The sequence below is a fragment of the Ranitomeya variabilis genome, chromosome 1 (assembly GCF_051348905.1).
Source record: "Ranitomeya variabilis isolate aRanVar5 chromosome 1, aRanVar5.hap1, whole genome shotgun sequence".
Taxonomy (NCBI): Eukaryota; Metazoa; Chordata; class Amphibia; order Anura; family Dendrobatidae; genus Ranitomeya; species Ranitomeya variabilis.
Window position 1 is genome coordinate 44,868,894 of NC_135232.1, and position 27,892 is coordinate 44,896,785.

General features: G+C 42.9%; 1 protein-coding gene across 2 annotated transcripts in view; it reads right to left on the reverse strand.

Moving 5' to 3' along the window:
* CCBE1 (collagen and calcium binding EGF domains 1) overlaps window positions 1-27,892 on the reverse strand; it is a 393,824-nt gene that overhangs the window by 53,722 nt on the left and 312,210 nt on the right. The window contains exons 1-2 of one of the 2 annotated variants that reach the window (XM_077282945.1): window positions 9,089-9,142; window positions 4,850-4,902 (exon numbers count right to left, since the gene is read on the reverse strand). In XM_077282945.1, coding sequence (XP_077139060.1) covers window positions 4,850-4,902; window positions 9,089-9,141 — 106 coding nt within the window. In that variant the 5' untranslated portion in view covers window position 9,142. Of the gene's footprint in view, window positions 1-4,849; window positions 4,903-9,088; window positions 9,143-27,892 lie in introns of those variants that run through there. The other variant, XM_077282937.1, reaches the window with a different exon arrangement.

The window sequence follows — 27,892 nt, forward strand, 5'->3', positions numbered from 1 at the left end:
ACTAAATAACAGAGGTGTAGGTGTTCTGCACGTTTCATCAGTTAATTGGTTGGGATTTGGGGATATGGGGATTCCAACCTCCATGATTTCATGTTAACGAGCAAATCTAAAGGGATTGTGCGGACGACTGTATTTTCAGTGAGAGTGCAATCCAATAAAACATCGGATCGCACTGGGACCAATGTTAGTCTATGGGGCCGTGCACATATCCAATTTTTGTTCTCAGACAGAACCTGCTAGAGCTGTGTCCGATATTTGAATCATACCCGACCATGCAAATTAGTGAGTCCATGGAAAACACCGGACTGCACTCGGATGGTATCGGAGTGCAGTCCAATTTTCATGGGCTGAGAATGGAGAAGATGGAGAATTTGTATTCTCCTGCTGCTCCTCATCCACTGTGATCAAACTCTCAGATGAGAGAATATACACTTGGTGTTTCGCCAGCCTAAGGAAAGGTCATTAGTTTGAAAATCCTGGAAAACTCCTTTAAAGAGTAACCACCGATTTCATTCTTATTTCATAAATCAATAATACACATGAAAATAAGACATTTTGTAATATATCTCATCAGAGAAATCTGCTTCTTTCTCTTCCTGGACTGATCTTCCACTTACAATTCATGAGTAAAATCTGTATTCATTGAGGACATTACTAAGATAGGCGATGAAGGTGCTTATAAAATTCTATTGAGAGTGGAGTGGAAGGAGCTAGAGGCAGACACGGATAATCTGCTGCAAGTTCTCCTGAGACTATAGTTACAATTCTCCATAGGATTTTACGAGCACCAACTGTCATTTCCTATCTTAATAATAGCAAAATCTGTATTCACTGCAGAATTTACCTGCGTATTGAGGTTTTTGAAAATGAAAATCAGTCTGGAAGGAGAAAAAAGCAGATTTTTTTAATAAGATATATTCCAAAGTTTTTTTTTCTAATTTCACATGTACTAATGATTTGTAGAAAATAAATAAAATAATGATTACAATTTAAATGTTCCAATACGGTCCTCCAGCAGCCACCACTAGAGGGAGCTCTATGCATACAGACACATACCTAAATATGTTTACAGTGAGCTCCCCCTAGTGGTCACTGCAGAAAAGAAACATTTTATATTTGCCTTCTATAACTTTGTGAAGGATTTAAAGTGATGGGAAAAAAAGCTTTAAGTACAATAAAGATATATTAAGACATTAATCAGCTAGATAACTAAATAGTAAAATACCTTGCTGGCGTTCTTCGCAGTGAATTTGATATTTGCAGTGCTCAGCCACTTCCCATATGTTTTCTCTCGCAGGGTTAAGCATTGTTTTAGTTGGACTTTTTTTTTCTCCTAAACCACCTACTGGGACCCGGGATGTTAAAATCAGCTTTTCGTGTGAACTGGATGAAATTATCCTCGTTGTAAAAATATTTTTAGTCTTAAATAAAGAATCTTAGAAAACCAAACGATAAGTTTTCCATTTATTTTCCCAAAGACTGTGAAAAGTCAGCAACCTGCTCCAGGGGTGCAACACATGGCGGCCGCAGGATCCGGGCAGGGAGGGCTGCTGCGGTGAAGGGCTTGTCATCGCGGCCCGTAAGTGAGAGAGGCAAGGCTTGATTTTTAGCAATCGGCTCCGATGCCAAGAGAAGCGGTTCTCGCGGTTATGTTTCATATGATCTACTGCTCGACACTTCTGGGAGTTTAATATAAGCTGGCAATGGATTTTAATATGTTAGTTATGACTCAGTTGGGGACGAGATGCCAAAGACCCCGTAATCCGCAGTGTCGGACACGGGGAACATTTTAACACCTTCATCTCATTGCTAAGCCCCGGGTGACCTGGGAGACCACTTAGAACGTGAAGCCTTCAGCCTGAGACCATGGAACAAAACCATCGGCTGCCAGATGGACATGAAGCAATCTATAGGGGTTCATCAGAAGACGGCTTGGCCAGGAGTGACCTAGATCGGAACAAACGGCTAAAACATTCACATTCAGTTGCGATATTTCTTGAGATTAGAAATTATATAACTTGCTTTCGGAAAATAGCGCCACTCTTCCTTATAGGCTGTGTGTGGTACTGCAGCTCAGCTGTATTTAAAGGGCTTTATTGGCGTTTCACCAAAATTTACCAAAGAATGTTATAAAATAACTAGATAGTGGCCCGATTCTAACACATAGGGTATTCTAGAATATTCTGACAGAATGTGTTCAGTGAACGTGACTGAACTATGTCGCACTGTGACTGACAGAATGTGTTCAGTAAACGTGACTGAACTATGTCGCACTGTGACTGACAGAATTTGTTCAGTAAATCTGACTGAACTACGTGGCACTGTGACTGACAGAACTTGTTCAGTAAACGTGACTGAACTACGTGGCACTGCGACTGACAGAACTTGTTCAGTAAACATGACTGAACTACGTCACACTGTGACTGACAGAACTTGTTCAGTAAACGTGACTGAACTACGCCACACTGTGACTGACAGAACTTGTTCAGTAAACGTGACTGAACTACGTGGCACTGAGACTGACAGAACTTGTTCAGTAAACGTGACTGAACTACGTGGCACTGTGACTGACAGAACTTGTTCAGTAAACATGACTGAACTACGTGGCACTGTGACTGACAGAACTTGTTCAGTAAACGTGACTGAACTACGGCCGGACTGTGCCTGTTGCTGATTGGTCGCGGGTGGCTGGCGCGACCAATCAGCGACGTGGGATTTCCGTTACAAACATACAGAATTAGATGACTATATAGTAGATAATTGCTCCAGTGCTGCCATACTTGTGGCACTTTGACGGTTCTAAATGGGCCATGGCGCCAAGGTTTCAATTTTCAACACCTGCATATATGGGGCGAGCTCAGGACCTGTGTGATACAGCCGACACCAGAGAGTAACTGCGGTTGCAATTGGAGCAGTTAAACCCCTTAGATGCCGCAGTCAGTCGTAACAGTTGCATGTAAGCGGTTGGAAATGGGGGAAGGTGGACACACCTTCCACACACATCAGTCCATCTTTAACATGATTTTGATAAATGCTAAAACTGACCTGTCATTATGATTCTCCAGGTCATTATGAGTTCACAGACACCAAACATGTCTAGGTTCTTTTTTATTTAAGTGGTGAAACAAAATCCAATGTAAAAAAAATGGCGCCATTTTTCGAGACCCGTAGCATCTTCAATTTTCAGGATCTGGTGCTGGGTGAGGGCTTATTTTTTTGCAAGCTGAACAGACGTTTCTATCGATACCATTTTGAGGTAGATACAATATTTTGATCGCCCCTTATTGCATTTTATTGCAATGTTGCGGAGATAAAAAAACGTAATTCTGTCTTTTTTATTTTTATTCTTGTTATGCCGTTTACCGATTAGATTAATTATTTTTATAGTTTGATAGATCAGACATTTCTGAACTCGGCAATATCAAATATGTGTATTTTGGATTTTTTTTTATTGTTTTATTTTGAGGCTAAAGGGGGGATTTGAAATGTTATATTTTTTAGTTTTTGAATATTTTTAAAAACATTTTTTTTCACGCTGCAGCCCTCCTATGTGTAGCAGAAATGATCATCTGCTATGAACGTCAGCCACGGGGCGGTGCTCATAGCAGATCTGCAATGAGAAGCACGGGGCTCTTCTTCATAGCCCCAGCTGTCATGCCAACCCATTGGCGCCCCATGATCATGTGACATGGGCGCTGAAGGGCAGGGTTTGGAACGCGCTTTTGGCGCGTGCATGTTTAATGGTACTGTCAAAGCCTTTTCTGGTTGGCTGTGGGCTGTTATTTTTAGACTGGGGGTGGCATTATCCACGGCCCCTTTCAAGTCTGAGAATACCAGTCCCCAGCTGTCTGCTTTAGCTTGGCTGGTTGTAAAAAAAAAAGCTTGATAACAGCCATAAAGTTAAGAGCTGGGGGCTGCAGCCCACCGCTGTTAGTTTTGCCAGCTCTGGTTATCAAAAATAGAAGAGTCCCTTCGTCATTTTTTCTGTTATCAGCGACAGCAGGCGTACGCTGATGGGAGTAGTACTCTCTCATCAGTCAATGCCTGTGACCAGCGGTAATGCTTTTAATGCCAGCCAAAGCTGCTGGCTCATGCTGTCAGCATGGGAACCACAGCTCTCTGACCGGTGGTAAGTAACTAACTAGGTGTTCAGTATGGACCCCAAACTTTACGGTTCAGGTTTCGCCCATATCTGACTACTATATATTAGTAATCGTGCCATTGAGGAATCTATAAAAGCTGGGGATAACTATTAACTCAGAGCTCGACCACTGAAGTACAAAGCCTGCTAGAAAGTGACATAACTTTTCTTATATTCGCTGATTGAGAAAGAATGTTGTGCATTTTGGGACTTTATGATATTGTAAAAAAAAATGCATTTTTGGATATTGCAGAAAATTCCTTGGATCTCTGTGTTGGCAAATAATATAGAAGGTCCAGAAAGAGATGATCCCCTGCAATGTCTCATTAGATACAACCATATACAGCATTATAGATCCACTCAGCATGATGCCCCCGTCCTCCATGATGCCCCCGTCCTCCATGATGCCCCATCCTCCATGATGCCTCCCATCCTCCATGATGCCCTCGTCCTCCATGATGCCTCCCATCCTCCATGATGCCCTCGTCCTCCATGATGCCCCCATCCTCCATGATGCCCCATCCTCCATGATGCCCCCCATCCTCCATGATGCCCCCTCCATCCTCCATGTTGCCCCATCCTCCATAATGCCCCCCATCCTCCATGATACCCCTATCCTCCATGATACCCTTGTCTTCCATGATGCCCCAATGCACCAAAAAATGCAAAGGAAATGGCACTAACAAGTAAAGTGCAGATGTCACTTACCCTCCGGGATGCATTGCCCCAGGACGAACTTAAATCCTCTGCAGCATTTCTTCCTGCAAAACACCAAAAATCAGTAATGAGAAGGTCAGAAGTACAACTGGTCGGGTTACAGACAGAAGAACAATATAAGGGCCCTTTCCAGTCCAATAGCTCCTCGTAATGCTCAATTACTCCTGCTTTGGAGGTGGATGTGGCCCCCTTACCTCTTGGGCCCCTGGGTTGCACCAATGATATATCCACCCCTGGGTTGGAGTTTTTGCTATGTAATCTGACAGCAGCATGATGTAGGAGCAGAGACCCTGATTCCAGAGATGTGTCACTTACTGGGCTGCTTGCTGCTGTTTTGATACAATCCCTGTTTTCTCTGCTGCAGATTTCCCAGTTCTCTGAATGCTGAGTTCTGTATAACCCACTTAGTCTTTTGGTCTAGAAATAACTTTCTACAAATGGATTACATAGAAAATGTTGCACCGTTTGACTTCTGCCGGGTCTTTGTTTCCATGCACATCGCTAGCTGCTGAATAAGTTAACTGAGAATCCATCAGTAACCTGGATTGTACCGCTTTGGTCTGTATTTTTCTGAGCTCTTAGATGTTGTCATAAATCAGCACAGAGGAAATCAGGAAAAGACAAACTTTGTCAGAAAAGCTCACTACTGGATCCTCAGTTAGCTCATTCTGCAGCCAGCAATTTTCAATGATACAGTTCCATTGAGCTAGACAACAAACTCAGCTCGGCTATATCTTTAGCTTTTCTTTTACTCTGTTTTCTTAAATCTGTGTTTATACTATTTTTTTTTTTTTTACAAAAAATTGGAATTAGATCCTTTCCAACTGTGTCATTTCCTTTCCCCAAAACGCAACCATGCGCACGATCCCCTAAAAAAAACAACCAACATTCAAATTAAAATGGCTGTCCAGAATTACAGAAACATGGCTGCTTGTTTCTAGAAGTTTTTAGAACAGAGATGCAATACTAGACATAACCTGATGACGGGCGTGGCGCTGTTCTTGGAATATAATAGTTTCCCTGTTTATTTATTTTTTTAATCCTTTATTACCCAGTTGATTAAAAACATTGATCCATAGTTGCATTTTTGCCGGGAAATTAACTTTTTGATACTGAGCACACGTCCTGGTTTTCTAGGTACATGACTGTGAATATTCATTATGAAATGTTTATCCAGGCAGGTTGCTGGCAAATGTTGTTGTCTCGGCTGAGATATCATTCTCCGCTTTGTTCGGTGGTATTCGTGGATCTATGAGAAGGTCCATCTGGTCCCGAGGCACAAAGCTATGGAGGCGCGAGAGCTGACAACGAGCCCCTCGGCCCCGGCCAAACACGAAGCATATTGGAATGTGGAGCGCTGAGCTAAGGTAACAGTCTGAGAAGTCCAAATTCTCTTATCATCGGGGTAAATGAAACACTTGTGGAGGAGACGGCATGTTTAGGGCTTAATGTGACAGAGCCACATTAAAGAAAAACAGCTTTCGGTTATTTTTACAACCCCCGAAGCTTTTCTTCCAGATGATCAAAGATTCCAGCGTTGGCCCCTCTTCAGCCTATAACAAATCCTTCACGCGTTTATTTTATAAGCTCAGCAATGGAGACGTCAGGGACGTCTAGATCAGAGGCTGAGGAATCCGGAAAGGTCCACAGAACCGGAAGAATGGAAGAACGAATACATAGAGTCGAGTGAAGAACGTGGAAAATCTCGTGGCAATGGCCCCTGTCCGGGGTGGGAAATTCTAGGCAGAAGGCGACCGGTCAGTTCTTGAAGTTTAAGGGTTAGAAGAAATGGGCAAATGTCCCGTAAGTGACACTGACAAGAGACAAATTATAATGGATGGATGACTGGGTCAGAACATGTCCAAGATGAAAGTCAGAGTACCAACCAAAAGTACCTACAATGAGCGAGCGGGAGTATCAGACCCGGACCATGGAGAAACGACAGAGCGTGACCTGATGTAAATTGATTTAAATCAAATCAAATATATGTTGAGTATTAGAGAAGTTTCTGGACCTAATTTGTGGTTCGATTCGCGTGAATAAGCAAAAAAAAAAAATGCCCACCCTAAGAAGAAGATTGCATCATACTGTAGTTGCAGTTGTGTAGCCATCCGCATAACGCCTTGCAGTTATCACATCGCAAGGTATAAGACAGTCAATCAGCCTGTGTAAAAGCCAAGGCAGGGAATGCAGCAGCTGCTTTGCAATGAATCTAGATAGAGTGAGGATGTCATAGGTCACAGCTTAGCAGTGGAGATGGAAAGAGAAAACCATAAGAATTGAATAGGCTGTACATATAGGCTCCGATTCATCAAGCCTGATGTTTTTCACATGAGTGTGAATAAGGAGCGGGGTGGAGTGCAAAGCGCCGATTTCATTCAGAGGTGCCTTTGTACGTCGAATACGGAGATCGTTGTGGAAATGCCATTGAGAAAATCAGACCTGCATGGGAACTTTTTGTTTTGTACTAAATTGGTGGACAACGGACAGGGTCTTGTCTTTAGTTCTCTATTTTTATGTCTTTCAGTTTTCCATTTGTGGATGTTGGATTCTCTGGACTATGACGGAACAGCGTGGGATTTTTTTTTTTTATAATAGAATGGTGAACCCAGGAAAGTGTTGGGGAGTGATTTTTGACAATAAAGGATTTTTGTGCGTGTCTTTTTTTATTACTGGGTTAGTAATGGGGATGACTGACAGACACCTCTGCATTAGGCCGGTTTCACACATCAGTGATTCCGGTACGTGAGGTGTCAGTTTCCTCACGTACCGGAGCCACTGACACACGTAGACACATTGAAATCAATGCATCTGTGCAGATGTCATTGATTTTTTGCGGACCGTGTCTCCGTGTGCCAAACACGGAGACATGTCAGTGTTCGTGGGAGCGCACGGATTACACGGACCCATTAAAGTCAATGGGTCCGTGTAAAACACGTACCGCACACGGACGTTGTCCGTGTGCAGTCCGTGTGCCGTGCAGGAGACAGCGCTACAGTAAGCGCTGTCCCCCCCACATGGTGCTGAAGCCGCCATTCATATCTTCTCTGCAGCAGCGTTTGCTGTAGAGAAGATATGAATAATCCTTTTTTTGTTTTGTTTCTCGTGTTTAACATAAAGATCCATGTCCCCAACCCCCTCCCACCCCCTGTGCGCCCGCCCGCTGTTATTAAAGTACTCACCCGCCTCCCTCGCAGTGTCCTGTCCTGGCCGCAGCTTCTCCTGTATGCGGTCACGTGGGGCCGCCGATTACAGAAATGAATATGCAGCTCCACCCCTATGGGAGGTGGAGCCGCATATTCATGACTGTAATCGGCGGCCCCACGTGACCGCTCATACAGTAGAAGGTGCAGCCAGGACAGGAAGCAGCGCCAGCGAGGGAGCCGGGTATTTTAATAACAGCGGGCGGGCGCACAGGGGGTGGGAGGGGGGTGGGGACAGGTATCTTTATGTTAAACACGAGAAACAAAAAAAAAAGGATTTTTCATATCTTCTCTACAGCAAACGCTGCTGCAGAGAAGATATGAATGGCGGCTTCAGCACCACGTGGGGGGGACAGCGCTTATCTCTAGCGCTGTCTCCTGCACGGTGCGTGTGGTACCCAGTCGGCACATGGGCCGCACGTGTGCCACACTGATGTGCCACAGAAACGCACGGGCACACGGACACGGATAATTCCGGTACCGATTTTTCCGGTACCGGAATTATCTGGACGTGTGGGACAGGCCTTACTAATACTGGGGTTTGATGTCAGCCAGCTACTGACATCAACCCCAAAAACCATTACCCCAATTGTCAATGCACCAGGGCAATCAGGAAACGTCAGAATTGGCATTTCTGGGGCAGCTGCGAGCTTGTACTTTTAGGCTGGCTAGGAAGGGCCCAATAACCATGGACCTTCCCAGCCTGATAATATCAGTTCTTAGCTGTATGCTTTACCTTTGCTGGTTATCAAACATAGGGCGGACTCCAAGTAAACTTTTTCAATAATTTCTTTAATTATTAAGTGAAAAATGCTTTAAAATCTGGACTGTAAAGTACACTTGCAAGGCACTTTATAATATATGGGGGAGCTGTGAAATTATATATCTACCGGATATCTATTTTATTCTATCTGTCTAGCTCTGTTTTTATTTGGGGGGGGGGGGGTACTTTCCTGCTTTAATTTCCTGATTGCTTTGAGATGTATACATAAAAATCAGACGTGTGATGTATGTTTTTTTATCGTACCCATAGACTTGCATTGGCGAGTCTCGCCCGATACACACGGTCAATCGCAGCATGTTGCTATTTTTCCCTGACGCTGATTAGACCTGAGAAAAAAATGCGCAGATGAGCACTGCATCATTGAATAACATTGGTCAGAGTGCAATGCGATATCTTCTCACATTGCACTCCTTCATATTATACGCTAGTGTGAGCGAGGCCTTACTCTGAGAGTGTAATTTGTCCAAGGCCTAGCAGACTCAAGGACCCGAGGCGTTATCTGCAGTGTTACTTTCTTATAACGAAACCTTTCCCCGTATTCAAATATCTGATTTCCATTACTTACTAAGCCCGGCGAGGCTTTCCTAGGAACATAAACCATCTACAAATCACTCCCTACATAATCATCTACTGCGCAGGTGACACCCACGTGGTGAAGTCAAGCCAAAAATCCACAATCTCTGCCAGGACATGCTCAGCAGCTTCCTGAGCAGAAGACATCTGTGTAGACGGAAGGTCCCTACCGCTCGCCCGTGATGGCTTCAAACCTGAGACCTTACTTAGTTCGGCTTCATAAAGTAGCCTGCTAAACTTTCATATTTCTCTTTTTGAGTCTAGGCCAAGAAAGTCAATCTCCGAATGCTCAAAATACTAAAAATCTTAAAGAATCGTCCAAATCACACTGACAAATGGTATTTTAAGCTTTACGATGACTTCACCTACCTATGCACAGTGCATGCACCTGTACTGAACATATTTATGAATTATTACAGTGGTTAAGAAATGGATCTGAAAAATCAGAAAAAGAAGAGGCTACTAGGACGGTATGTACTTACATGAAGCAATATGTTTTGGCAGAATAGTAACTAATTATAGTAATTAATTAAAGGAAAATAGAATTTGCGTCGTCTAATTTTACAAAACATTCTGATTCTCCAGAATCTGTTTTTTTTTTTATTTCCTTCAGATAAATTCAGCAAAATAGTGGCTAGTGAGGAAGGGGTAAAAAATAATCTTGTACTGAGCTATCTTTGGCCCTTACATACTTGTCTTCTATTAGGTCATCTATTGCTTCAGTTTTTTTTCTTTTCTTTATTTTTCAGCCAGGACATCCATTCACTAAGACCAGCGCCATTTCACCAGTGATCGTGCGTTTCACCACATGTGATGATACGGGCCTATTGAATTGAAGACCAGGCCAAAAAGAAGAAAAAAAGAAAGAATATAGATGAAAGCCGATAGAAGAAAGAAAATAGAAGACAGATGATAAAGAACAGAAGATAGGGGACAGAGGATAGAGGATAAAAGACAGGAGACTCAGGACAAAGGACAGAGGATAGAAGACAGGAGACACAGGACAAAGGACAGATGATGGAAGACAGGAGACACAGGACAAAGGATAGAGGATAGAAGACAGGAGACACAGGATAAAGGACAGAGGATAGAAGACAGGAGACAAAGGACAGAGGATAGAGGACAGGAGACACAGGACAAAGGATGGAAGACAGGAGACACAGGACAAAGGACAGAGGATAGAAGACAGGAGACAAAGGACAGAGGATAGGAGACAGGAGGCTCAGGACAAAGGACAGAAGACAAGAGACACAGGACAGAGGATATAAGACAGGAGACACAGGACAGAGGATAGAAGACAGGAGACACAGGACAAAGGATAGAAGACAAGAGACACAGGACAGAGGATATAAGACAGGAGACACAGGACAGGATAGAAGACAGGAGACACAGGACAAAGGATAGAAGACAGGAGACACAGGGTAAAGGATAGAAGACAGGAGACACAGGATAAAGGATAGAAGACAGGAGACACAGGACAAAGGACAGAGGATAGAAGACAGTTGGCTCAGGACAGAGGATAGAAGACAGGAGACAAAGGACAGAGGATAGAGGACAGGAGACACAGGACAAAGGACAGAGGAAAGAAGACAGGAGACACAGGACAAAGAACAGAGGATAGAAGACAGGAGACATAGGACAAAGGATTGAAGACAGGAGACACAGGACAGAGGGCAGAGGATAGAAGACGGGAGAAACAGGACAAAGGACAGAGGATAGAAGACAGTTGGCTCAGGACAGAGGATAGAAGACAGGAGACAAAGGACAGAGGATAGAGGACAGGAGACACAGGACAAAGGACAGAGGAAAGAAGACAGGAGACACAGGACAAAGAACAGAGGATAGAAGACAGGAGACATAGGACAAAGGATTGAAGACAGGAGACACAGGACAGAGGGCAGAGAATAGAAGACAGGAGACACAGGACAAAGGACAGAGGATAGAAGACAGGAGACTCAGGACATAGGATAGAAGACAGAAGACACAGGACAAGGGACAGAGGACAGTTGACAGGAGACTCAGGACAAAGGACAGAGGATAGAAGACAGGAGACTCAGGACATAGGATAGAAGACAGAAGACACAGGACAAGGGACAGAGGACAGTTGACAGGAGACTCAGGACAAAGGATAGAAGACAGGAGACTCAGGACAAAGGACAGAGGATAGAAGACAGGAGACACAGGATGAAGGACAGAGGATAGAAGACAGGAGACTCAGGACATAGGATAGAAGACAGAAGACACAGGACAAGGGACAGTGGATAGAAGGCAGGAGACACAGGATAAAGGACAGAACATAGAAGACAGAGCATACAGATCAGAAGATAGAGGACAGACTATAGATGGCAGGATAAAAGATAGAGGAAAGAAGATAGAAGAAATAAGACAGAGGACAAATGACAGCAGATAGAGGACAAAAGACAGAGGACAAAGGATAAAAGATCAAGGATAGAGAACAAAAGACCTATGACAGACAGTACAGAAGATAGAGCAAAGAAGACAGAAGATAGAGGACAGAACAGAAGATACAAGAAAGAAGATAGAGGACAGAAGATAGAAGATAAAGGATAGGAGACAGAGGATAGATGATACAGGAGAGAAGATAGAAGACATAATGTAGAGAACAGAGGATAGAAGATAGAGGATAAGGTGTAGAGGATAGAAGATAAAGGATAGAAAGTAAAGGATATAAGTTAGAAGATTGATGATAGAAGATAAAGCAGGGATCTCAAATACATGGCCCGCATGACACTGGAAACCAGAGAAATAACAATAACTAGGCTCGGGGAGTAAGGGGGACCCGCTAACATCCGCACTGGTTTTAAGCTGAATATGCACACTCAAGACACAAATTCAGCCGAAATATGTTGTGGCACAGACACTGACTCTATGAAGAAGGAAGAGGACAGGTGAGAAGGATTGATTATTTATTTGCTATGTGTACGTGAAGAGTGGCAGGATGGGGCCATTCTTATCACATGAGGTCCAGAAAGGGAGGCATTTTTGCAGGATGGGGTCTAGTACAGGAGACAGTGTTACAGGATGGGGGTGAGGTTGGAGGATTTTATTGCAGAATAAGGGCAAAAATATCATGACTAAAAATATCTTGTCCTTCAAGGACTGTGGCCTGTCAATTTAAATTTTTTTCTGTGTGGCCCATTTACCCAGTCAACTTTGAGACCCCTGAAATAAAGGAATAACAAGTCAATGAGATAAGATAAGAGAAGAGAAGAGAAGATAGAGGAGGGATAAGAGAGAGAAGAAAAGATGGAGAACATAGGATGGAGGAGAAAAGAGAGGAGCGAAAAGAGAGGAGAGAAGATAGAGGAGAAGAGATACAGGAGAGAGGTTAAAAGACAGAAGTTGGAAGACAGAGGGGAGCAGATACAGGAGAGAAGATAGGGGACTGAAAACAGAAGATATAAGATAAATGATAAAAGACAGGGGATAAAAGATTAAAGAAGTTAGAAAACAGGATTAAAAATAGAAGATTGAAGATAAAAGATAGAAGACAGAAAACAGAGGATTGCAACAGTCGGGGAGGTACAGGGAGGGCTAAGAAGAGATGAGCAGAACAAATGTTTAACACTTTTAATTTGCAATCAAATTTTCCTTTTAAATTGAACAAATGGATCAAATGTCAGATGACTTCCAATAACAGATTGATTAGAATTTGGGGAAATTTGCTCAACTCTAATGTTGGCTACAAGTGACCATGATTGTTCTCTTTTGATATATAACATAGTTGAGTATGGTTATAATTAGTTCTTTGCTAATTTGCACATCATCTCTGTGTCATACTTTATAGAAATTTCCGTAGCATCGGATAACTCAGGGCTGCCTTTGCTATTGTTATGCCTGATGTGTGGAAACATACTTTATGAATAAATATTTGGCTCTAGAAACATTTTAAGAATCAAAAATATGCATTACATCATGATCTGCTCAAGTTCAAGCAACGTCTTCTCTTTACCACGTTTATAAAACAGTTTTATTTTACTTTCCTAAATGTTGTAAACCTGTTGCAGTCATGTATGAAGGTTTCCATAATTTGAGGAATAAAAAAAACAAGAAACTTCAAAATAGAGTTTCTAAAAGTATCTAAAGATAGAAGTATAGACTGATGATAGACGATGGATAGATATACAGATAATAGATGATAGATAGATAATAGATAGATGTAGATAGATAGATAATAGATAGATAATAGATAGATGATAGATAGATAGATAGATAGATAGATAGATAGATAGATAGATAGATAGATAATAGATAGATAGATAGATGTAGATAGATAGATAGATAGATAGATAGATAGATAGATAGATAGATAATAGAGATAGATAGATAGATAATAGATAGATAGATATATGTAGATAGATAGATAGATAGATAGATAGATAGATGGATATGGTTATCAGTAAAAATGTTAAGTAGTTGTTGATGACAGTAATGTACCATTTTATATACTGTCAGTAAATTTACTAACGCCCATCAGACTTTTCACATTAGCAGCAGATTACTTGGCGCAAAGTAAATAGAATCTTAATTTCTTCTCCTGGACGTGACTTTCGACACAGACATTACTGTGACATATATTTGGAGTTGCTGATCCATTAGTAACATCTGGATGAAATTAAAGCTCAATAAAGTGAAATGAAGCCGCTCGGCGGAAGGTGAGATGTCTTTGATAATGAAAAAAATAGGTTTTCCAGGCCTGCTTCATTGCATCTGACCCTAGAACATAACATGCAAGTCTTCTTTCTTTGAAATCAAAATTATTCCATTGTAAATGTGTTTTATTAGTAAAATTTACAAACTTTCTGCTGGTTGCAATGAAGCAATAAAACAAGAACAATGTCAATATCTGAACACAACTAATATATAGAGGTTAGTGATGAACGAACCTTCTCGGATAAGGTGTTATCTGAGCATGCTCGGATGCTAACCAAGTGCCTTCGGCGTGCTTGAATAGTATGTTTGAGTCCCCGCGGCTGCATGTTCAACAGCCACAACATATGCAGGGATTGCCTAACACCTTATCCGAGCACGTTCGCTCGTCACTAATAGAGATATTTCCTAATTCAGGCTTCACTTTGTGCAGTAAAGCACGTACTAAACAATGAAGGTCTCCATGTCTGGCCTCTAAACCATCACCTTTACTGTCCCAAAAGTACAAGAGGAGTCGGCTCCAATATTCTCAAATCCATATAAATAATCGACAGAAGCCTTGTCATTCTGTTCTATGGAGTGATGAAACAAAACTGGAACTGTTCGGGCCTACAAAGCAGCGGTATTTAAGGGAAGGAAGAATGATGCATACGCTAAAATGATCACACTGCCTACAGTGAAGCATAGGACTGGTTTAGTGATATCTACAGTGAAGCATTAGGCTGGTTCACTGATGTCTATAGTGATGCATGGCACTCATTTGGTGCAAGCATGGTGATAGGTGGATTGGCTATGCTTACAGTGAAGCATGGTGGTTGCTCGGTGATGTCTACAGTGAAGCACAGTGGTGTCTCAGTGATGCCTACAGTGAAAATTGGCAGTTGCTCGGTGATATCTACAGTGCAGCATGGCAGGGGCTCAGTGATGTTTACAGTGAGGCATGGTGGTGGCTCAGTAATGCCTATAGTGAAATATGGCATTGACTCAGTGATGCATACTGTGAGGCATTGTGAGCGCTCAGCGATGCCTACAGTGAAGCATGGCAGTGGCTCGGTGATGCATACAGTGAAGCTTGGTGGTGGTTCAGTGATGCCTACAGTGAAACATGGCAGTAGCTCTGTGATGCCTAGAGTTTAGCAAGGCGGTGGCTCGGTGATTCCTACAGTGAAGCATGGTGGTGGCTCATTGATGCCTAGAGTGAAGCATGGTGGTGGCTCAGTGATTCGTACTGTGAAATATGAAAGTAGTTTATTGCTGCCTTCAGTGAATCATGATGGGGACTCAATGATGACTACATTTAAACATGGTGGTGGTTCAGTAATGCCTACAGTGAAGCATGGTGGTGGCTTAGTTAAGCCCTGCTGCTGCTTTGCACTGGAAACTTGCAGTATGTGGAGGGCAAGATGGATTCAATCATATATCAGGAAACGTCATGCCTTCTGTGAGGAATAAGAAGCTTGGGTGTCATTGAATATTCTATCAGGACAATGATCCTGTGCAACTTCAACATCCACCAGGGCTTGGTTTCAGAAGAAGCCCAGGAAGATTCTGGAGTGGCCATCACGGGCATTGGGGGGATTTGAAAAAGAGGGCTTCAATACACAATCTCAAGAATATTAGTGACCGGAGGCCATTTCCCTATAGAAATCGGTAAATATTCTTTAGGAATCTTGGTGTGTGCTTCTATGCTTAGCAGGATATCAGTGAAGTAACAGGGGCAGTGAGCGCTGATTGATCACGGCATGGTCACAGCCCTGATGGAAGTGAGTGGCTGTAGGGGAAATTTCACTTAACTTTCTCCCTGGAGTCAAATACTGGTTTACTGGTTCCCTTTAAATATTGTGTGTATGACGGTTTACTGGTTGAAACCTTGACATGATTATTTTTTGTTCTACATACAGAACAGATTCTACAACTAATCTAAGATGCCAACTGTTTTTGTTTGATCATGGTTTGCTTTTGGCATCTATAATACAAATACACATGTTGAAACCAATACAAGTTTCCCAAACTTTCCTTCTTCTGTGCATTCTATCACGTCAAGAGGAGCTGACATGATCCAATTTGGGAACTCTGCATTTTTCCTGGCAGCGGGTGCTGTTACTGGGGGGCAGGAATCTAAAAAGCTGTGTGATAGGGTATGACTTTCACAACCAAGAGAGCCACCAGTCTTGATGGCCTCTGTCCCAGTGACCCTAAGTTGCCAACTATTTTTATTGCTTAATTTTTGCTACATGTCACGAGAAAAAATGTAATGTAAATGAAATACTGAAATGCTGCATCAGATTAAAGCAGCAGAATTAGGGGGTTGTGAGCACAAAGTTGTGTCCAAAGACAGAAATAGCTTCGAGACAAAACAACTTTTGCATACGTTTCAGACAAAAGTTAGACTTGCGGAAGCAAATAGTTGATAAAGAGAAAATTTAAAGACCAAAAAAACAGTAAACAGTATGGCATACAGCTACAAGCTATGTATACAGGATCGGCAATAAACCAAATTTTGCATTATAGCAGGCGTGATTCAACTGCAAGATATTGAAATTACCTTTGGTGAAGCCTCAAGGTGTTCTAGTACTAGAAAATAAGACAGTTAAGGGTTGTAATTCTTGCCTCCACTAAGGAACCACTGATAGCCCACTGGTTATTGATGATAACAAACAGCACATTGACTACTTTTCACCCTTTAACTAGGCAGACTTACTGATTACAGCTTTGTAGACACCAGTGATGATATTAATTATAGGACACACCTTAGTTTCACAAGTCCCTATGGTCAAATTTTTCGTTGTAATCTTTTCTTTGAGTGCCATCATTTTTAGTACAGGGTATTTCAATTCATATTTTATGTTTATTTTTCATTTGAGCCACAATTCAAAATCAAAGTCTGACTTTTATTAGTTAAAGTTAGGCACATAGCGTTATTTTTTTCTCCTCCCGCACCTCCTATCCCCAATCACACCTATGACTAGGTGCCACACAGTGTTGCCATAATATTTTAATGCTTCAAATAAAGATTTTTGTATTTTAAGAATTTCCTATTGAAGCTAGATTCTACCACTGTTAAAGTCCAAAAAAGAGCAAAAAGGTGGCACTCACCATCCGGTAAACCATTCCTTTATTTAGTCCATAACACGGGTACAGCGGGAGAAGAGTGGATACCTTCTGTGGACGATGGCCATTTCGCATGTTTCGTCTGAGCTTCTTTTTTTGGACTATAATTGATTAATTTTTTTGGTGTGCACCCGTATTTCCTCAGTTGTCTGGTGCCCAGCCTACACCCAGATAGATTTCAATCTCAGCTGAGATAACCACAGAAGTAAATGCCGGCAACACAACTCTTTTCAACCACTGTTATTCCATTGCATATTGATGATACCAAACAGCACATTGACTACTTTTCACACTTTAACTAGGTAGACTGACTGATTACAAGTTTGTAAACATCTGTGAGTTTAAAACATTTCTTCATTTTTTTCTAGGCCATTTTCATGAGTTTTTTTTAATGTTTACTTTTCCATGGAACCACAATTCAAAATCAAAGTTTGACTTTTATTAGTTGATATTCAGTAAATTTAGATTAAAATGACTTTTCTCAGTTTCAAGTTATTTCAGTGACCATTGTAGATTTTTCTTACTTTATCAGAAAAGTATGAACGATTGTAGATTTTTCTTGATTTACCAGAAAACTATGAATAATTTTTGTCCATGTTAGTAAATAGCAAATAAACAATACCCGAGGTACTAAAGTAACTTTACCTACTGGCCGGCCACTTAACATCAAGAAACATCTATAGTAAATGTTATAGTAAAACTTTACTTAGCAGCAGAAAATAAAAAGATGAAATCTACTTTGAAAACAAGGCCCAAGACGTGAAACATTTTGGCTTAATATCTTGTCCACGGCTTAAAAAGTTGTCAGAAAACTTTATTAAGTAATATCAAAGAAATCCCAGATAAGTCACCTGTAAAATCCACCAGATCAAATTACACATTGACTGTACTCGGAAAAAGCTTTATGACTTAAACAGGACAGGGCTAAATGGTTTTCAATCCTCCACAAGGCACACGTTCAAGGTATGACGTATTCTCCCCGTTAGTTATGTAGCCAATAGAGGAGAGCACATGAGGTGCAGTATATACTATATATGGTTTTAGCCACTTGTTATTCACTTTGAAGAAATTCTCCACCTTTTTGTATTCTGGAAAATCAGAATTAATATCAGAATTAAATCAGATTAATATGTCATACAGTAAGGAGAGAGAGAAACCCTGCCTTACAGGGAATGTGTCATCAGAAAGGGCCCTGTTGTCTAAATCAGATTTTAATGTAACAGGTAACAGGAGGAGAAGCTGGTGAGCTGTGATATCATATATTGAGAATGGCAGATACTGTGTATTCCACTATGTATATAGATGTTATCAGTCATTGTACAGGAGGAGGAGGTGAGCTGTGACATCACCTATTGTGAATGGTGGATCCTGTGTTATCTACTATATATAGAGGTGTTATCAGTCATTATACAGGAGGAGGAGGTGAGCTGTGACATCGCCTATTGTGAATGGTGGATCCTATGTTATCTACTGTATATGGAGGTGTTATCAGTCATTGTACAGGAGGAGGAGGTGAGCTGTGACATCACCTATAGTGAATGGTGGATCCTGTGTTATCTACTGTATATAGAGGTGTTATCAGTCATTGTACAGGAGGAGGAGGTGAGCTGTGACATCACCTATTGTGAATGGTGGATCCTGTGTTATCTACTGTATATAGAGGTGTTATCAGTCATTGTACAGGAGGAGGAGGTGAGCTGTGACATCACCTATTGTGAATGGTGGATCCTGTGTTATCTACTGTATATAGAGGTGTTATCAGTCATTGCACAGGAGGAGGAGGTGAGCTGTGATATCACCTATTGTGAATGGTGGATCCTATGTTATCTACTGTATATAGAGGTGTTATCAGTCATTGTACAGGAGGAGGAGGTGAGCTGTGATATCGCCTATTGTCAATGGTGGATCCTGTGTTATCTACTGTATATAGAGGTGTTATCAGTCATTGTACAGGAGGAGGAGGTGAGCTGTGACATCACCTATTGTGAATGGTGGATCCTGTGTTATCTACTGTATATAGAGGTGTTATCAGTCATTGCACAGGAGGAGGAGGTGAGCTGTGATATCACCTATTGTGAATGGTGGATCCTATGTTATCTACTGTATATAGAGGTGTTATCAGTCATTGTACAGGAGGAGGAGGTGAGCTGTGATATCGCCTATTGTCAATGGTGGATCCTGTGTTATCTACTGTATATAGAGGTGTTATCAGTCATTGTACAGGAGGAGGAGGTGAGCTGTGATATCGCCTATTGTGAATGGTGGATCCTGTGTTATCTACTGTATATAGAGGTGTTATCAGTTATTGTACAGGAGGAGGAGGTGAGCTGTGATATCGCCTATTGTGAATGGTGGATCCTGTGTTATCTACTGTATATAGAGGTGTTATCAGTCATTGTACAGGAGGAGGAGGTGAGCTGTGACATCACCTATTGTGAATGGTGGATCCTGTGTTATCTACTGTATATAGAGGTGTTATCAGTCATTGTACAGGAGGAGGAGGTGAGCTGTGACATCACCTATTGTGAATGGTGGATCCTGTGTTATCTACTGTATATAGAGGTGTTATCAGTCATTGTACAGGAGGAGGAGGAGGTGAGCTGTGATATCACCTATTGTGAATGGTGGATCCTGTGTTATCTACTGTATATAGAGGTGTTATCAGTCATTGTACAGGAGGAGGAGGTGAGCTCTGACATCACCTATTGAGAATGGTGGATCCTGTGTTATCTACTGTATATAGAGGTGTTATCAGTCATTGTACAGGAGGAGAAGGTGAGCTGTGATATCGCCTATTGTGAATGGTGGATCCTGTGTTATCTACTGTATATAGAGGTGTTATCAGTCATTGTACAGGAGGAGGAGGTGAGCTGTGATATCACCTATTGTGAAAGGTGGATCCTATGTTATCTACTGTATATGGAGGTGTTATCAGTCATTGTACAGGAGGAGGAGGTGAGCTGTGATATCGCCTATTGTCAATGGTGGATCCTGTGTTATCTACTGTATATAGAGGTGTTATCAGTCATTGTACAGGAGGAGGAGGTGAGCTGTGATATCGCCTATTGTGAATGGTGGATCCTGTGTTATCTACTGTATATAGAGGTGTTATCGTAAAATAATAGAATGTTAGAGTTGGAAGGGACCTCCAGGGTCATCGTGTTCAACCCCCTGCTCAATGCAGGATTCACTAAACCATCTCAGACAGATGTCTGTCCAGCCTCTGTTTGAAGACTTCCATTGAAGGAGAACTCACCACCTCTCGTTGCTGCCTGTTCCACTCATTGATCACCCTCACTGTCAAAAAGTTTTTTCTAATATCTAATCGGTATCGTGTCCCTTTCAGTTTCATTCCATTGATTCTCGTGTTTCCATGTGCAAATGTCAATAATGATGATCCTTCTACACTGTGATGCCCCTCAGATTTTTGTAGACAGCTATTAAGTCTCCTCTTAGACTTCTTTTTTATAGCTAAACATTCCCAGATCCTTTAATCGTTCCTCATAGGACATACTTTGCAGTCCGCTCACATCCTGGTAACTCTTCTCTGAACTTGCTCCAGTTTTCCAATGTATTTTCTAAAACGTGCTGCCCAGAACTGGACACAGTATTCCAGATGAGGCCTGACCAAGGAGTAGAGGGGGATAATTACTTTGCGCATCAACCCTTAAGAAATCAGTATCCAGAACGGATCGTCATTACTCATTACTACACATCGTGAACAGGTCAGGAGATCTGTATCATCTATCCTCCCTTACACTTTTCGTATTCACCAAAACACTCTTTTTTAGCGCATCTCAAACCTGTTTTTACGATGTATTTCATTGGACTTAGCCTAGTGTGCACCAGGGCAAAAGGTGCTTTTGAGTATGCTGCTCTAAAGGAGACCGGTGGGAGCGCTAGTGCTAATTTATTTTTCATATCTATAAAAATGTTATCAAGTGTGCGTCTAGAATTAGGATAAGAAACAAGTATGAAAATTGCAATATTTCTGATTTCTAGACAAAGGGGCTCACTATTCCTCTGTTGCTCAGGGGTCCACATACTTCTTACTCCACTTGTTGAGGCCTTGTCCGAATTGTAAAGGACAAGGCCTGAACAAATCTGCAATCCTTCTAGATGACTTTTGGAGATGTATGGATACACCATACCCCCATATAATTTATATCTAGGTAGATTTGCAGTTACAGACACTTGGAGGATTGATAACACTCAGGGAAGGTGCATGCAAATAATTTAGGTTTCTTTTTAGGATCCAGAATCTTTTTGGAATCTTTTAGGAACATTAGAGTCGGGAACTCATTAACTGTTTATATGTGATCCTCTAATTGTCAGATTATTACAGTTTCTGAATTTTGACTACTTGTACCAGATGCGTCCGGCAGTTATCGTGCAAGGCAAGGTTATATCTGGGGATGGATAGGACGCGAGCCAGGCTTTCACACATGACCCTGGAATGCTGGCATTGGCGTTGGCCAAGATGCTCTTCGACATTGCAGCCAATCTCACATAATGAGGAGGTTTTTGGATGGGATTATCCATAAGGAATCACAACAATGCCCCGTGCCTCTTTCGCTCTTTTCTATTCACAACATTGTACCAGAACGGAGTAACAAAAACTTCACATATGTTTTTTATACTCCTCTCCGCAGCCACATTTTCACATGTGGTTCCATTTGCTGTTTCTATTTTCATAGTAGTTTCTAAGGTACAGCTCCAGAAATCCTGATCGCACGTTTAACTGCGTCTAAATCGCCTAAAATCATTGAAGCCTTGTATCATTAGGGAGGATGCTACATGAATCCTTTCAATGAACTACTAAACTTCGTATCCTTTGCCAATTTCAATAGACTTTCAGCTGGAAAAAGAATATCAAGATAAATTGGGATGATTGGTTCGAGCTTCCCGTCAGCGCGTTTCTTGCCTTCCTGTTGTATAAAATGAGGCACATGGATTTGTTTTTGATTAAAGAGAAGTTAAAATAGTTTCAGCTCTTTGCTGGCAGGAGAAGAGGGAAGCCAAGAAGAAATAATGTATAGGAAAGGAACCCAAAGATGACTCTACACGAAACGTATGAGAAGAAGAAGATGGTAGATAGTAAATTTCACTCATGCTCCGATGAAGCAGTTTGGAAATCTTCTCAAGGGTTCCTTCTCTGGGCATGGTTTCGGAAGCATTGACATTTCCTTTAGTAACCTCCAATTAGTGAGAGCCGTAGATATTAAACATAATTAGAAGATATTCAGGGTCTATACTGGAATTGAAGGAAGTCAAGCCAAGAGACATAACCAGATGTGTAGTCAAAAGACACAACTAGAAATTAAATCACGAGAACGAGCCAACCCAAAGCAATAAACCGTAAGAGAAAGTCAGAAAAATTTAGAGGAAAGGAAGATGATTCGGCATGAAATGTAGGAAAAAGCAAAATAATAAATAGCAAATTCCATCTATGGTCTTATAAAATAGTTTATATATGACTTCAACATTGATTCATTCAATGGGGCTGGATTCCAAATTACCGAAATCTCCTTGTCATGGCCTTCAGAGAAGCTTTTGAGCTGTGAGAGATGTGGATATATAAAATATTCAGAAGGTATTCAGGGTGTATCCAGAAATCGAAGGGACAAAAAGAGATGTTTAGTCGAAAGACAGAGCCAAGATTCAATGGTTCCGAACAACCCAAGACTGAGTCTACACTCTTTCCTATGGTCTAATTAAGTAGTATCTATGTGTTCACTTTCGATCCATTCATGCAGTGAAATTACCTGGTCCTCAGAGTAGCCACCAATCAGTAAAAGCAACGGAAACTGAGCTCATTGAGAAGATATTCATTGTGTCTCCAAGAATCATAGGAAGCCATTGGACAAAACTATGAGTGTCATCAAAAGACACAATCAGGAGTCAAACAATAAGGATGAACTAAAGTTACCAACCATAGTAAATTCCCAGAGGAGCATTGTACGGCAAATAAGCCTCCTTACCTTGACAAGCCAGAGATGGTATGTCACTCTCCATAAGGAGAAACGATACCCCTTAGACCCCATGTCCAGAGCCTCTCACCTAGCCAAATCAGTTCTCATGCTTCGCACTGACGAGGGCCAACAGCCCGAAACACCGTGTCTGCGAATTGAGATACTGATTTGGCTTTTATCCTAAGTCATATTGCACGACTCGTTAGAGGGTTGATTGTGACTTGTAGGATCGCTACTTCCAACAGATGGCGCTATAGAGTTAAGTCCTGTTTTGTATAAATCAATTTTATTGGTCACAGCAATAAAGAATAATGATGATTAATACAAACTAGTAAATCTGTGCAATAATAGACAGAGGTTACAAGTAAATCAAGTGAAACATTGTTACAACATTTAAGTCTTATAATTTAACTTTCTTGTTAATAATGTTGTTAGTTATCCCGAAATTATGAAGTGATAACAGCAGGGATAGACGGTAACCATTATTGAATTTCTTTGTAATCATTCAAAAGTACAATATACAATCAAACTGGATAAGAGGAAGACAAACAAAGAAAGTAAGAAAAGGGAAAGAAAAGGGAGTAGAAAGAAGAGGAGAGGGGTGGATGGGGGTATAGGGAATGCGGGAAGGGAGTGAGGCTGCCATTCTGCTCCAGCGGACAGGGCGCAGGCCGAGAAACGGCCCGAGAGTACGCAAGAGTGAGCTATATGATACATCAGGTTCCAGAAATCCAGAGATCAAGTTCAGGGGTTTCCCTGAAAGCAATCCAGGGAGCCCATGTGCTGTAAGCTTTTTCTACATTGCCTGAGGACTGACTTATCAGCTGCTCCATTCTATAGATGTTATTAAGTTCAGCCACAAATTCCGCTCGGGAGGGAAATTTTTCTTGTTTCCAGAAACGTGGAATAAGGTTCCTGACTGCGGTAAGGAAGTGTCTGAGGATGCCCCTCTTGAACCGAGATATCGACAAGTCACATAAAGACAACAATGCTAGACTTGCTGAAGGTTGGATCTGTGTGATAGACATCCTATTATGAAGTTCAAAGACAGCCAACCACAGATCCCTTATGGGAGGGCAGTCCCACCAAATATGCATGTAAGAGCCTATTTCCTTTAAGCATCTCCAACAGGTGTCAGGGGTCATGGGGAACACTGCATGCACCATGGAGGGGCATCTATACCATCTTGCCAGGATCTTATAGCTCCTCTCCTGTGATACCGCACATAATGACGATCTGGACGAGAAGAGAAGAATTTTTCCCCTATCTTCAGACGACAAGGGTCTTCCCAGATCACCTTCCCATTTTGAGAAAAACATTGGCCAACCCTGCAGTGGAGCCCTCCCTTCTTGGAAGATTTTATATAGCAGTGAAATAGTATGCTCCGGAGGGTTTGTTGATACGCAAAGCATCTCGAAGGAAGTTAGTGGCCTGCTAATATTGGTTTGTTTAGAAATTGTGTGGATATAACTTTTTAATTGTTCATAGAAGAACCAATCAACAGAGTGTGTTTCTTCCTCTGGGAATAATTCCCGAAGGGACTTCATCCCGGTATCCTTTAAATAATCGTGAATGATGGGTTTGGATTTTTTTCTCTTGTTTAGATATACCTCTTTATTTAGCCCCGCCAGAAAAGCAGGATTATCATAGATTGGAATCAAGGGACCCGGGATAGTTGTAATCTGAAGGTCTTTGTTTCTGTTTTTGATAAGGAGCAATATGTTTCGTGTAAGGAAGGGTATGTAGACGCCTGACCCCATCCCCCTACCTCCCGTCCAAAAAACAACTTGGGAATCGCATCCATTAAGATCGTTTTCTAAGTTTACCCACTTTTTGCTATTTTTACTGTGATAAAGATCCAGGATACATGTTCCTATCGATGCATAACTATAGATCGCAAGACCCGGGAGGCCCAACCCACCTGTTAGTTTAGATCTACTTAATATCGTATATGAGATACGCGCCCGACTATGAGACCAAATAAAACGGGTAATTATTTGTTTGAGGCGGGAAAAGAAGGAAGCTGGAAGGCATAGGGGAATTGTTTGAAAAAAGTATAAGAGACGAGGCAAGAGGTCCATTTTGACTGCATTGATCCTACCCAACCAAGACAATTGGAGCCTGTGCCAGCTCTCTAAATCTGAGTTTGTTTTTTGTAGGATTGGCGCAAAGTTGGCCCCAAACAATTTAGATGTTTTGTTTGTAATTTTGATACCCAGGTAGGTGAGGAAGTCAAAGCGCCATTTAAATGGAAAGGTCGTCCTTAATTGGTCAACCAAGGGGAGTTGAAGTGAAATGTTTAGGATTTCGGATTTGTGGGAGTTTATTTTAAAATTACTTAGAAGACCAAATTTATGTAGTTCCGAAATGATGTTTGGTAGGCTCGTGGAAGGAGACGTGATGTAGAGGAGAATGTCATCCGCAAAAAGTGCTAGCTTATGTTCTTCAGGATGTAATTTTATACCATTAATTGAGGGGTTATTTCTCAGGGCCACGGCCAAGTGCTCCATTGTTAGGATATATAAGAGGGGAGAGAGTGGGCACCCCTGCCTTGTACCATTCTGCAGCGCCCCAGAGTCCTGGTCGTTGCAGTACTGTGGCTCCGCCACTAAGGGGAGCTATGGTACGTCTGATGGCACTGAAGGAGTTCATCTGAGCAGGTATCACAGACACCAATACATTTCACCGCCGGGCCTCCAGGGGGAGCTAAGGGTTCTATTTACTAGGCCACTCCTCACATACTGGTAAAACTGGGGGTCAGGCAGGAAGTTAGAGAGAAAGCTGACTGGGTTGGAACCAGGCAACACCTTGTGGCAGAGGGTGTTGCAGGGGAAGATTCGGTAGGGTCCCTGTCAGGGGTGGGATCCTGACAGAGGCCTGGCTACAGGAAAGAACGTAACGGGACCGTGCCTGCTCAGCATAGCGGCGGTGCCCAAGGAAGGATTAGAAGCGAGATAGATTTTGCTGAGTGAGAAACGAGATCAAAGCAAGAAGGAGAATACCAGTAGGGGTCGTGCTGTAAGACCGAGGCAACATCCTACTGAGGCGCAAACAACCGGTGGCCGGAACGCCGAAGGAAGTATTTCTATATACAGCTTCAGGCAATACTTCGAACCTACGGCAGGACAGTCAGTCTCAGGCGGGCTGTCTCACCAAAATCACCTATGCAGTCTTGGGGGGCAACTTGTGGAGAGGGGCGACTCTAGGGTCCCGGAAGAGCTCCGAGCCTACCCGTCAAACGGGTGCCGTCCTAACCGTAACAACAGGGAGGGACGGAAGATTAGCAGAACATCAACTAATCGTGTTGTGAGGGAACTTAAGAAACAGACACAACAGTTGTGGGGACTTTCCGTAAGCACAGCAGGGAAGGACCGCAACACATAGCGCTAGAAGGAAGGCACAGATTTCCACCTGTAAAGAGAACTCTGGAGGTGCCATTGGACTGGCCGGACTTGCGCAGCCTGGGTATCCGGATTCCGGACTGAGGACCCAGAGATCTTCAGTAAAGAGGTAAAGAGACTGCAACCTGGTGTCCTCGTTATTTACTGCACCGCACCACCACCACTATCCACATCAATCATTCACTGTGCGCCCCTCGGCAGGGTCACGGACCGGGCCTAGCCACCGTGACAACCCCAGAGCAGAGACTCAGAGGCCCGGTACCGGGTACCCCTCGGCCCTGCGGCGGTGGGGGCGCTACAAACTTGGCGTCACGAACAGGATCTACTTAAGCCTGAAGAATCAGGTCATGTGTGCCTTGGAACTGCGATTTATTGTGTTTGGACTACTTTATTGCAAGAACTGTGCTGCGCCATTTACCGCCAAAATCCGCCGCCATTGCAGCGCTGAGGAGAGCGCAGGAGAAGAAGAGGGGCGTGGAATAGGCGTAGACAAACTAAAGAGCGCGAAGGACAATGACCGCCCAGTCTAAATATTGTTGCATTCTAAGGGCGGGCCCGTCGACAGGAGAGATCCGCCTCTTGATCTTCTATGGCGGGCGGAGACCGAAGAAACGAAACTATGACTCAGATGAGGTGGAACTGGAGACCAGGGAAGGCCTGCAGAAAAGAATGGCCCCGCATCGACCCCCGTCACCAGTGGATTACTCCGATATGCCCCCGCTGGAGGACTTGTATCCTTGGGAGCTGCCGATGGGGCATCCTGTGCCTGGACGGTCCCCGGTTCATACGCCTTCCACAGGAGAGGGGAGCGGCGCAGGAGGAGCTACCACAGGTGAAGGTACCCAGTGCCGCGACCCCCGGGGAGGCCACCTCACCCCTGCACACGGCCCGGCCACTGCTGCGACTAGTGACGCCCCGGTGTCCCCGCCGTCTGGCACCAATGCACCGGGGGGGCATGACCTCGGGCCCTTCCCCTGGGGGGAATATCGAAACCACCTGATCGCAGAGTTCCAGCGAGAAGTGGAGCGGGAGGCGCGCGGAGAACTGCTGGAGGGCTCCCTGCCGAAGTGGGGCGTCGTGATCGTTTACCTGCCCCAGACGGGAAAGGGCTTCGTGTAGGAGATCGGGACAACCCTGAGAGTCCGCATCACCCGGGATGAAGTGGAGCCCTGCCTGTGCGGGGACGGCGCCAAGTCCTTCCCGAAGCCGGGGGATGCGGTCACGGTCCGTCGGCACCTAAAAGGGAGTAGCTGGTGGGCCCGGGATATGCAGCGCTGCACCGCCGTTCTGGCGGTATCCCGCACTGAGGGGGAGGAGCT